Source organism: Seriola lalandi, unplaced genomic scaffold, assembly GCF_002814215.2.
Source record: "Seriola lalandi dorsalis isolate HSWRI2012SDOR001 ecotype SW California unplaced genomic scaffold, Sedor1 jcf7180002054208, whole genome shotgun sequence".
In the NCBI taxonomy this organism is placed as follows: Eukaryota; Metazoa; Chordata; class Actinopteri; order Carangiformes; family Carangidae; genus Seriola; species Seriola lalandi.
This window is the reverse complement of record NW_019524761.1, coordinates 485,989-499,242: the sequence shown is the minus strand read 5'-3', so window position 1 is coordinate 499,242 and position 13,254 is coordinate 485,989. Positions and strand designations below refer to the sequence as shown.

The window sequence follows — 13,254 nt, the reverse complement described above, 5'->3', positions numbered from 1 at the left end:
CGCCCAACCCCCCACCCCTCGCCGCCACGTCCATTCACCCTCTGTCTCCGGCCGCTGTACTGTAACAATGTTGTCTGTGTTTGGACCAGGCCGGAGCAGAAAACAAAACAGCACTCTATCCCAGCAGCTGCAGCCCTGCACCGCTCTGACCTCATCTCAAACACCAGACAGTCAGTCAGTAAGAAACAGTCAGTCGATGAATCACTCAGAAAGTCAGCGGACCAGGCCGCCAGTTCGTCACCCGGCGGGAAGCCGGTCGGGTGGCGAGTGAAGCAGTCGGTCGCTTAGTTAGACGACCAGTCAGTGACTCAGTCAGCCAGAGGAGCAGGCGGCCAGTGAACCACACACCATGTTAAGTGGCCACTGGAACAAACAGTCAGCCAGTCAGTCAGTCAGCCATAATGCTATAAGGGAATAAATGATAAATAAGGGTGAAAAGAGGGATCTCTGTGTCTGTCTGCCATCTGGCCTGTATGCTTGTGTGTAGACACACAGACACACAGACACACACACACACACACACACACACACACACACACACACACACACACACACACAGGTTTCTCTAACTGTTTGTTGGTGGTGGTGAGTTGTACCAGTCGCTGCTGCTTGTCATTTTAACCATCCAGTATTTAATACCGGCGAGGTGAAGATGATTATCCCGCCGGTAGAACGGAAAACCCGCCGTGGTCTTCTGATTTTTGGGGAGCGGGACTCACATCACTGTTTCAGGCCTTCTTCACTCACAGAGTGTTTTAAAATGGAGCTGTGGCTCCATCTGCTGGTCACCTGGTTAACTGCAGGTACAGGACACTTCCTCCAGGACAAATCACAGCATGACATCCTTTTCACTTTCTTCACTACTGTTTACAGTTATATTTTGGGGCATTTTTGACCTTTGTTCTGATAGTACAGTGGGAGAGAGACAGGAAGGTCAGGGAGGGAGAGAGGGGGTGGGACTTGAACTCAGGACTAGGACTAAGCCTATGTGGTACGCCCTCTACCAGGTGAGCCACCGAGGCGTCCCGCTCCTTCACTACTCTTACATCAAGGAAAACATCACGAGGGCAGAGAAAATTAAAAACTGAACTTTCTTCTCTACCAGTCGAAACCATGAGGGACATCACTTCCCTCTGAATGGCTCCTGCTCGATGTAGGTGGTTCCTCATTACTTTACATTTACACTCAGCCGTGCAGTTTTAACTCCCACATCCTCTTGACTACATCCAATGTCGATATCCTCTATAAGGAAACATCAAGAGGAAGAATGCATGGGACAGCTGGAGTGAAGGTTGTAAGGTGGTCGGTGAACGTCACCTGGGCAGGAAGGGGTTCGAACAATTCGTACTGTGCCACTTTAGATGTTTGAATTCGTATCCATCCTGCAGATGGATGGATGGATGGATGGATGGATGGATGGATGGTGTAACCCCCTTTAGAGCCCTGGGAGCGGTTTGCCTTTGAGTCTCATGCTAGCGATTAGCTTCATTTCCAGGAATCGCATATTGTAGCTTTAAATATCACTGACTTTTAATGATATATTCAAATTATACAGTGAAAAGAATTTGTTTCCACATAAAGCACCTTGAAGATACGAAGTATTTGACATGCTTCAATAGTTTTCCTGTTACGACACTTTCAGGTAAATTCACTCATCTTTTGATTGCGCTCAATATTTGATCTGATTAATGTAAAATTATTATTCCATCTCATTTTGCATCAATGTTTTTAACATGTTTTTGTTCATTTTATGTCTTTTCATGTGAAGAACTTGGTGCATTTCATTTCTTCATTTCTTGTACGAAAGCTTCTTTACAAATAAAGTCTATCATCATTATATATTATTATTACTTCACGCCGTTTAAAGAACGTAGCGTTTCCTCAGATGTTGTTACGGAGGCGGGAATGTGATGAGACAAAGATAAATATATTACCGTATCCCAGATCTGCAGTTTGATCTGTTTGCCATCTATAGTGATCATCCTCGCTCCAAACTCCACACCTAGACACAAAGACACACACAAACCAAAGAGCGGCAGTTAGAGAAAGTTTCTCACCTGCTGGAATAATAAAGCACCATATAATTACTCATCTAACACATCTGTAACGTCCCACATGATCTACAATCATATTCATCTACAATCCACACCCCTGGATCTTGTGATAATGTATTAACAAAGGAAAAACTTCAGAGTCAGATTGACGTTAGTCTTCAGATGTTTTGCTGTGACACTTGGAGTTTGATATTTAGTGGCTCCTATTTCTGAAATGTTGTAAAGATGCGTCGTCATCACGGGTCCTGAGTGTAGACACCTGAACACTTTCCCAAGGTTCTGTAACTGACTCCTGTTTGACCAACATGCACTTCAGAGGAACTGGTGTGTGTGTTGTCAAACATATTGAACATTTCTAATGGCTCATCAGATATGAAGTTTATTAACGTGACAGCTGTGATGTGTTTTGTGTCTGTACATAAACTCTTTAGTCAGTCCCTCCAGGATTTGGGATTGTTGCGGCTAAAATACCTGATTTCACAGAAGCTTTTCTCAAACGTTGGGATGTTTTTAGTTTTGTGTTTTTTTTCAATACACCTTAAATATCAACATGACTGTGACCTTGAGTTTTTCTCAGACTCTTCAGTGATGATCGGATCTTCAAGCTCTTCAAACGTAGATAAATAAACGTGATCATGTGACTGTAGATATTTTATTTCCTCTGGAGAATAAACGTAGTGGAGCGTCGCTGCGGAGGCTCCGGCAGCTCTACACCTGTGGTTCCTCCACCATGTTGCAGCGCCACAAAACTATTTAACCCTTTAACGTAAGACACGTTTGAACGTCTTCACTCGGTCTTTAACAGTGATGTCACACACGTCTGCAGCTTCACCACATGCTTCAACACCACAAACAAGGAAGTGAGTTTGGTGACATCATCAGGGATTTGATCAGGGACTGCTGTGATTGGTTCAACTCGAGGGAAACTCTGATAATAGGTCAGATTTGCGGAAAAGTTGCGGTAATTTCACGGGGAATTCACAGGGATTGGTTGAATGTGTTAATTATTGCGATAACGAGGATTGAAGCAAATAATAAACCGAAGCAAAGTTAATTATCATCGGGTTGGAACCTTCATAATTAAGCAGAACAAAAAACAATCTGTTTATCCTCATTAATAAAACAGAATAAAAAAACAATTAACTACAGATAAACCCTGACATTTACTGCTCTGTCTTTCATTTATTAAACATGAATACATTTCCGATCGTGTTATGATTATGTCTTACCGATGGTGAGGTCGTGAACTGGCTGAAATCTCTTGTCTGTGAACTGTAGTAATAGACATGACTTTCCCACACCTGAAAGACAAAACACACAACGTCAGAGAGAGAGCATTATAGCGTCACACACACACACACACACACACACACACACACACACACACACACACACACACACACACACACGGTTATAAAATCTATCGCATTCCTGAGCTGCGGACTCCCACACGGCGCAGAGAGACAACACTCTGCAGGAAGTTACAAATGTACAACAGTAATTATCACTTCTTACATATAATTAATTAATGTTTAATGTGGGAATATCGGAGTCATCATCCAGTCCAAACACCCGCAGCAGGACGCTTCCACGCTGCTTCTCCAACATGAGTCAGCTCAGATGACTTGAGCGAACTGACCGGCTGGCGTCTTTGTTACGTGTTGTGTTCACTGCTGTTTTTCCAAAAAGGGTCCCAGTGAATCTGCTCATTATTAACACCACGTTATGATCTCAGATCCACAAACACCCTCAGATGGTCTGAGCTCACAACCGCGTGGTGTCAAGATTCATTTCTATAACTAACCAATGTTTGGTTTTAAATAGTTTTAGTAATTCAGTTAAAAAAAAAAAATGCTGTGGATCATTAAATTTAATTATTGAGTCAAAACTATTTTAATAGCATTATGAAATTATATGGAAATGCTGTACGTGAACAGAGGAAACATATTCTTGCAAGCCTTTAGATCAAAAACAGTAAGTTCACATGTGCTAAAAACAAACACTGAACATTAGAAACACACTAAACAGGTTTGATGCAGCTGCTCCACCGTCTTAGTGTTCGTCCTCCGGCAGGTGAACGCTACACAACATTTGCTTTTTCAGGAAATGTAATCTGATTCCCAAACATGAAACGGTGTTATAGTTTTATATAATACATTTTTAGACATTAATCGTACAATATCCTTTATATTTTTACATTTGAATACTTGAATTTTGAGTCATTGGTCAGTGTAATTATTAACTTTTTGTTTGTGTTTTCAGATTAAAGATCCATTTCTAATGAAAATCTAGTGAAACTATTTTTATAATTGATTAAACAAACATTCAAACATTTTCTGTTCTCGTTTCTCTGCTGTGAGCGAAATATAATTATTCCATTTATAAATTAAATGAAAAAACTAAAGCTACGGAAGCCGCAAATATTATTTTTGTGCCGTTATCTCAAGATAACAGGAAGCTCGTTATCCCAAGATATTATCGAGAGAAAACTATTTTGACAGAACCTCGTACACTAAGTCGCAGTAACACTCCTCCGTAGCAACAACCCTTAGCAACTCATTAGCTGACGAGGTCTGAATCTGCCCTTGATTGAAATGTTGTCTGATGCGTTGATCAAAGCGTTGATCAATGCGTTGATCAATGTGTTGGTCAATGTGTCATCCTGACATTTTAACTGTACAGCTCTAGAAGTTTCCATCATCTGATCTCCAATTAACAAAGTCATTATAATGAAATAAACAAGCTTTGTTATCTATGGAGTGTGGCCTTTCTCAGCTTCCATATGTATAAGATACATTCATTTTATTGTTCACTATAGACTGAACAATTGATTGATGATAAATACAGATTAAATCAATAACTGTAAAATCTGTAATATCTGAAACAAAGTCAGATCTGAACACCATGACGATGCTGAAACTACTCTCATGTATCAGCACCACATGGTAACGGGCTCTTCCCCGGCCGGCGCCCCGTCCCTCCACCAAGTTTGGTGCAAATCGGTTCAGAGCTATTTGCATAATCCTGCTGACAAACAGACGTGGGTGAAAACATAACCTCTTTCATGAAGGTAATAACTCTGCTAATGTACGTTCAACAACAACAACAACAACAACAACTGTTACAAGAAGCAAAGACCAACTAATTTACATCAACAAACAGATTTTAACCGGAAGAAAAATAATCCACCAGCAACGAATTCACTCCTGATGCATTTATCAAAAAACGAAATAATGCTACGGACTGCCCCGTGTTTACCTCTAACGTACTGCACGAGAAATAATGATTCAATGTCTATTTGCTTGTAAAAATGAGAGTGAATCATCTTCTCTTCAACCGAATATGAAAGTGCTTCAGGCTCAGAGTCTGTAGTTCACACAGAGGAGATGCAGGTTTGATTCTCAGGTTTATGGTGAAGGAGAGAAGAGGATGGACAGGAAGAGAAACTGACAGAGAGTCAATGAGGTGACAGAGAGGGACATGGTCTTCTCCTTTGTGGTTTCCAAGGGTTACCGCTGCCAGGCATTGCCGTTGCTAGGCAGGAATTGTGTGATGAAGATCATAAGTGATGGGTGGAAGGATAGAGGGATCACAAGGAGGGCAGCTATATAGACACGTTACATTCACGTCACGGTCTCCTCCATCACACCTGAGCGGGTCAACACACACACACACACGTTTACAACACGCTTCACTTTTCTCCCACCAACGCTCAGCAGCAAACACACAGCAATCATGAAGGAATTTCGCTTCTATTTGCTTTACTTTTTCCAATTAGCTAAATTACTCACAATACAATTAACATATAATTCCAGCAGAGCATAACCTCCTATTTCTAGACAAGAGGTGACAGTGTGACACCTGTGGGAAACAGCGTGAGCAAAGTATCTATAGCAGCCCACAATCAAACCCCGCTGTGCTTCAGATGGTGAGAGTGGCTGTAATCAGAGTCATAATTAGAGGAGATCTTTGTGTAATATGTTACAGCGCGAGGTCTTTCCTCCGGCTGCTGCTTGAGGTAATAACGACACCGAACCAGAAGCTCTTCTCACGCAGAGGTAATTCAGGTGAAGTGTGTGAAGAACCCGCTGGGTCATCACAAAGCAAAAAGGCCGCCAGGTGACTGGGCTCCATGGAACAACGCTGCTGTACAGAGGAACTTCAGAGGAGAACGTGTAGGCTGATTTAAAAAAATGCAGGGCTGCAATTTCATAATATTTTCAGTAACAATTAAGTTGTCAATTATTTTCTTGAATTGTTTCGTCTAAAAAGAAAAGTCAGAAAATTGTGAAAATGCTTCAGGACAATTTCCCAGAACCCAAGGTGACATCTTGAAATGTCAGTGTTTTGTCCAACAACTATCCAAGTTTTGAGAATTTCCCCAGTTTTTCTTTAAATTATTCTGATCAAAATAGTTGCTGACAGTTTTTGTTTGTCAGTCAATCAGTGGGCCAGATTCAAACCTAGGCCGATGTGGCAATGATATATAGATAAAATATATATATAATATATAATCGGTGCAAACATCATTAGTGTGCTTAAACCTCTTATATGGTGATATGATCTACTTTTCAGATGAATCGTACAGATTACTTCATTAACAGTTTCTATACTTACGTATTTAATTCAAAGTTCAAACTGTCAACAGTTCAACAGCTAACCCGCTACCTGCAGCTGGCAGCAGCAGACCTGGTTCTGCTCTGCAGCCTTGGTAAGCTTGGTGTAGTTCTCTACTGGAGCAGAACAAGAACCACCATCAGCAGCTGCAGTCCAGGACAGCGGGACGAGAGACCTGCCTGTACGCGAGCAAACCCGAGGCAGGATGAGGCAGAAGTTGAAAGCTACAGCTAATGCATAATTGGTTAAAACATCCTTCCTTAAGAACGGAGTTGATGTGGTACGTTGAAGGTAAATCTCGAGCAACCTGAGAAAACCCGTTTGGTAACACTTTTGTTCGACAGACGGAAAAATTGAATTGCTAGCTAAGTAAGCTACAGTTAGCATCCCATTCCAGCACTGGCCACCTGACGGCACATCTAGACGATATGCTCCCAAATTAACATGCAGAGTAAGAACATCAAGGAACCTTTGTGTGCAGTGACTAACTCTTCTAAGCTGAGGAGCAGAACTTATGTGGAGAACAACCTGATTACAGGTGTGGTCTCCACAGACAGGCTCAGGTGAGGAAGGAGAAGCTAGTTGACGAGTGTACACAGAATCAGTTTCGTTTGGATCAGAACGAGTTATTAAAACTATAATATTGATGAATGAAAACATCACTATATGGGCAGATTCTTTAACACCAGGATGCCTCCGGGCAGAGCTGCTTTCTTACTAATTTTACATTTCAGAAAACATGAATGACACATGGTGAATCAGTTTTACTAGTGTTACTTTAATTATATTTAAAAAAAAAGTTTCACTATGAGCTTCTTCTGTTTTAAAGGAATAAATTTATGTTTTTATAATTACCAGAAAACAGTGACATGAAAAGGAATTCCCGGTTATAATCACCTGTCACAAAGACTCACCTGCTCAGTGTAAGAACATAATCGAAGCTGTACAAGAACCGGTTTGGGAAATGGCACTGGGAACACAATTGTATTCAACTAGTGGCTTAGACACAAATAAAGAAAGAACTGTGTCTCAAAATGTTGCTTGTGCATTAAACCTTTAAAAATTCATCAACATAACTGACTGGCTGGAGCTGGCGTGTCTTCCTCGTTCTCTGCAGCGTGGTAATGATCACCACAGATCTAAGCCAACTGGTTAAACCAAATGATCCAACTAGTCCTGTTGGACAACTAGCGAACCGGAAATCACGCCAGCGTCTCTCACAACAGCACATCACGCAGACAGACGTGTGTGGACAACCGTTGCTATGGAGCAGGTTAGGGTTAGACTGTGACCTTGAGGGGAAATGAGGGAGTCTGTGTCATGAAGCATGAGTTCAGTGATCAGCTGGACCAGCCTGGAGACCGCAGGTTTTTCTGGTCGAGGCTGCTGGTCTTATTACATTCGGATATACGGTTATTTGCTTTGGTGTACCATGACTCTACATGGCAGTTACTAGGGTACAAACAGACACACCCAACTGGAATATGTCAAACTACTGTAGGCCATGAAAAGCATCAGATAATGAAGGGCAGATAACACCTGGCTGATCAAAGTAACAGGTGATTCTCCATCAGTCTGCAGGATAAGGACCTGAAGGCTGATGTGTGGGTGCAAAAGGGCAAAATAAAAACACAATATAAACAACAATAGATACTTCATAAAAGGAATTAATTTAAATAATAGTAAATTGTAAAAGCCTGCACCTCCAGAGCAAAAGTTGGCAGGAGGCCGTTTTGTTTACAAATGTGAACACGTCTTTTTATTTATATACACTAGTTCTTTTCCACAAGTATATTACTTTAAATGATGATGTACTATATACAGAGGATCAATGCTGAAACTATCCTTTTTTAGTAAACTGTTAAGTATTAGTAGCATGAATAAACTATTAGTCAAAAATAATCTATTCTAATTACCTGAAGGTTTTAGTCAATTATAATGAAACTTCCAAAGATTTCTTGGTTACAGCTTCAAGGATTTGATGCAAATAGTTGACTTCATCAAGTTAAAGGATTAGTCCGGTGTTTAACAGAACCTGACTGACTGCTTGTTCAGGTTAGCAAACAACTAGACAAATAATATCACGAAACACAATTTATCACCAGAACCAACTCGCATCACACACAATACTGCTCATATGTAGAGGCGAGTTTCCTGCTCAATATGATCTCTCTATTTATCTTCTATACATGTCTAATTTCAACCAGCGTGACTGTTGATATATTTGTTGATTGAAATTCATATCATGCAGCATCAGCAAACATCCCCCAACAAAACTGCCTCCTTCAGATATTTGCACACCTGCAAATTGTAATTTTAAAAGTTGCAGATTTGCTGGACTGATGGTTTCATTATCAACATTAAAGAAACTGGGAGTTGGATAAACTCTCACCCCCACTTCTTCTTTAAAATACAGATACAGAAATGATTATTGCTCAGACGATGTGTCTCATGTGAAAGAACTGACGATGTGGATCTGGAATGTAACGGCAAAGATTCGGTTACAGCTGGGAAAAAAAATGTTTCCTTTGGTTTTCTTTTTCTTTTTTTTTTGGTCCAGTATGATTCATGGGCAGACGGATCACAGCCAAACAGTGTGGGGTTAGGTCAAGTTATATCACAAACTGGCTCCTCTACACAGGACCGAAAACATTCAGAATAAAACTTTATTATAACCTCGTCTTTACTAAGATCAAGATGTGCAGTTATGTGAATTATCACCACGTCCCTGATCTTAACAACAAACCTTTTCTTGGCAACTTGACAATGCAAGGTTAGGGAGCTTCAGGGATCAAACAGGCTCCCAAACACTCCCCCAAATTAGTAAAATCCTCCTGCAACAGGATAGAAATGGCTGTTTTGATCAACAGCTGTATGTCTGTAACAGCTCTGTTTCTTTCCTTCCTTCTATTCTCTCTTTCCATTCAACAAACATAACAGGACCTATGATGTCAAAGGTTAAGTGCTGTTGACAATTATATTTCCGACACCAAACAACAATCCTGGATACATGCATGTATGGGTCTGTTTAAGGGCCTCATGTGGTGCCGTCGCTTGTGGAAGCACTTCAGTACAGCAGATGGGATTCTCTGGCAGTCTACAATAATACTTATGAGCAGTTGTAATGCTACTGGTCACATACCGACCTGGGGCTGGACAATTCATTGAAGTATTATTGAAATCGCAGTGTGGCCAAGTGCAATATCCAAATCACAGGAGCTGCAATTTCTGGATAAAGGTAAAATGTGTCAGAATATACCATTATAAATGAAGCATGGTGGGGCTACAGAGCCTACAAATCATATTCTCTACACATGAGGCAACACGCTTGTTTGACAGACCCCAGGAAAAAAAACCATAACATCATCATCTTTATATGTTTTTCAACGAAAATGAAATTACAAAACAACATTCCCACTAAAATCATGACTCGTCACAATCACAACATCTGTCTTTTTTGGCATATCCTTCCAGTGTCACAGTGCACCAAGGATGGTCAAACTTAATGCAATTATCATTTCTACATTTTGCCATACTTGACAAAATTTGACAAATAAACACTGCTTCGATGCACAAGGAACTCTATAGACTATTTCTGGTGTAGACATACATGTAATCAAGCTAGGACCTTGGCTTCAGCAGACACTACTTGAGATAAACAGCAACAGCAGGCAAAACACGAACCTCTTTCGCAATAACCCAGAAGTAAACAAGCAGCCCATCAGTGATCATGTAAAGCAAATTAACACATGTATACTGTCAACAGGGTTTCCACTCCTTCTCAAACAACAAATTCAGGGACTTTCTAGACCAAATTCCCTCAAATTCACAGCACAGTTTGAGACCTGGATCAAGGTTAATAACTTTTTATAATGCAAGCTAGCAGGCTTTACAAAAGCATTAAAAAAAGAGAGGGGCTTGAACATGTGAACACTGTTCAACTGGGATGGCTACAGTGACTGCAGACTATATAGTCTCTTGCACATATGCAGACCGCAACACAGTCTATTTACTTACATTAAAAAAACTAAAATATATTTTTTTAAAAACTTAAATTTCTATTTTTGCACAGAATATATAAATCAAAGCACTTTCATTGACCACTGTCTATTTTCAAAAACTTTCAAGGCCTTGGTTTTCTCTCTCAAACTGACAAACATTCAAGGATATCAAGGACCCATGGAAACCTTCTGAATCTTTTACAAACATGTTTATTAACTTCCCTCAAAATAGTTTTTCTTGCTTTACTCTTCTGTACTAATGATGTATAAAACACTGCATGGAAAATTAATAACATCTAAATGGGTCCTTCCTTCACCTGTTTGTCCTGACTGTATATTTGGCTCAAGGTTTTTGTTTTTGTGGCTCCTTGCATTATATTATCCCCTTAAATTTCTCAGTGTAGCTCAGATGACAGCCCTTACAGCAGCATTTGAAATGCACCTGCTGCCACACTGCAAGTTAACAGAGCATGCCCCTCATCAGGACAGCTAGCTGAAAATAAACAGATGACAACATTAACTACTACCCACTGCTTTTCCACATAATGACCTGGACGAAAGAAAAAGGTACAATCCTGTAAAAAGTACAGAACAGAAACGTCAACACACTGTCCAATTCGTGCAACAGAAATCTGGTCAGAAATAACAACTGCTCTACGCCATTTCAAGGAATATTGGAGGCTTTAGCTTGACGTTTTGGCCTTTTCTGACAAGAAGCTTAGCTAATGTAAGCTGTGTTATTTGATGATGCAACCACAACAATAAGAAATGCATGTAATAATCATCAGTGTCGTGTATAGAGATCTAATTGATCGTTAATCTACAGTCGTGACAGCTGTTTGCTAAATATTTAGTGAAATAGCAAACGCTAGCTAGGCAGTTAGCTGGGCTTGTTAGCTGTGGCTAACACCCCCACCCTCGCCACAAACGGACAAAAGGCCCGACATACATCTGCCAGTGTCAACAACTACCATGCTAAAGTAGTATAGGAAAAGCTTTAGTTATGGTGCCTGTGAGTAATTTTCTGCCACTGTCAGGGTACTTTAGATACAATACAAATTTGATAACGGTGAAGAATTGGAGCTGTCATCCCACTTCTTGCGTCTCTGCTTTTACCACGTCATTGGACCAACCAACACTGCGGAAATGCTCCGCTAGCTAACAGCTAAAAGCTAGTTGAATGCTAACTGGGAGTGTAGCTGGCACTTGCTGCAGTTTACCTGTGTCTCCGATGATGATGTATTTGAAGAGGTACGCATACGCCATGGCCCCTGGTTTGTGCAGTCAGTTGTCTCGACCGTTACACCCTCGTTAAACCAACCGTTAACCGTGTGAAAAAAAAAGGTAGCTGGCAGCTTCTTAGCCCGTTTTCTCTGTCCGTGCTGAGGCAGGAACAATAAACAGCCAAAGCCTGCGCTCTACGTCACACGAACCGCCCTCGCCACGCTACAGTATGATGCCTTCAGGGTATCCTCGGAAACTTCACAATATGTATTGAATACGTCGTTCTTTACTGAAATAAATATAAACAGGGGTCAGTTCAGGGTGGCATTTTTCATACGTAACCCAAGCAACTAAGCCACAATTAATTTACTGAGCAGACCTGTGCCCACATCCACGAAAAACACGTGCTTAAAGTTCTGTTGGACTTATTTCGTTTGTTAGAGTTGTTTGTCGGGTAGTTTTTTTGGTTCTTTTACCAACTCCCACGTTTACACAGTGAAATCGTTGCTCTGGAAGAGTCCAGCTGGCCAAAGCTGATCTTACTCTTTTTTTTTCAACAAAAGTCCTAATATTGTTCCTGGTGTGTGAAGTGAATTATTAAAGGGAGTTTTCAGTTGTGCTTCTTAAATGCAATAATATTTTTAGGAGTGGCAATACTTCAAGCATGGAACATCTAATCATGGAAAAAAAACTATTTAATGCACGAAGCTTATGTATAGATTACTGTAGAATCTACAGTAACCTAGGTAACCCACAGTAATTGTCTACAGACATTCAGTGAGTAAATGTGTGATCTGTTAATATAAAACACCCTCCACAAATACAAATACGAAAAATAAATTTGTAACCTCACTAAAATATCTTGCAAATATAAAACGGATCTGCAAACAAATTTCACGAATAAAAACATGTCTGTGAATACATTCAATTAATTTACAAATAAACTAAAAGCATTAGTGAATATCTTCCTAATATTTACAACTTTCAAACAAACATTTTTGAATCAATTTTCTTTTCTCTTCGCTTGTGGATTTACGTTTTACACAGATTTTGAGACAAACCTGCCGGTCTGAACGAAAATTGATTGTATCGGAAAACAAGTGATCGCTTTCTGACGCCATTTCCGCTTTTCAAAGTAAGAGCACGCGAAAGTCTTCTTTAAAGCTGTTTCATCAAATAATCGCAACAAGTCACGTGCGCTACGTTAACGTTGTAAGAAATGAAGTTACAGAACCTGGTGTCTAACCTTGTGCATTTGAATGTGCTATGATTGGTTTATTTCTTGTGCGTTTTTGTGAGTTCACCCGTAACACACCTTGAAAACTCAGTATTGGGATTGTTTGATTCCAGCTAATTGT

General features: G+C 40.4%; 1 protein-coding gene across 1 annotated transcript in view; it reads right to left on the bottom strand.

Moving 5' to 3' along the window:
* The window catches only part of rab2a (RAB2A, member RAS oncogene family), a 24,240-nt gene extending 12,154 nt beyond the window's left edge, over window positions 1–12,086 (bottom strand). The window contains exons 1-3 of the mRNA XM_023404057.2: window positions 11,893–12,086; window positions 3,284–3,355; window positions 1,935–2,002 (exon numbers count right to left, since the gene is read on the bottom strand). Of these exons, the coding sequence (XP_023259825.1) occupies window positions 1,935–2,002; window positions 3,284–3,355; window positions 11,893–11,938 (186 nt within the window). The 5' untranslated portion in view covers window positions 11,939–12,086. The remainder of the gene's footprint in view (window positions 1–1,934; window positions 2,003–3,283; window positions 3,356–11,892) is intronic.
* Window positions 12,087–13,254: the final 1,168 nt, after the last annotated feature.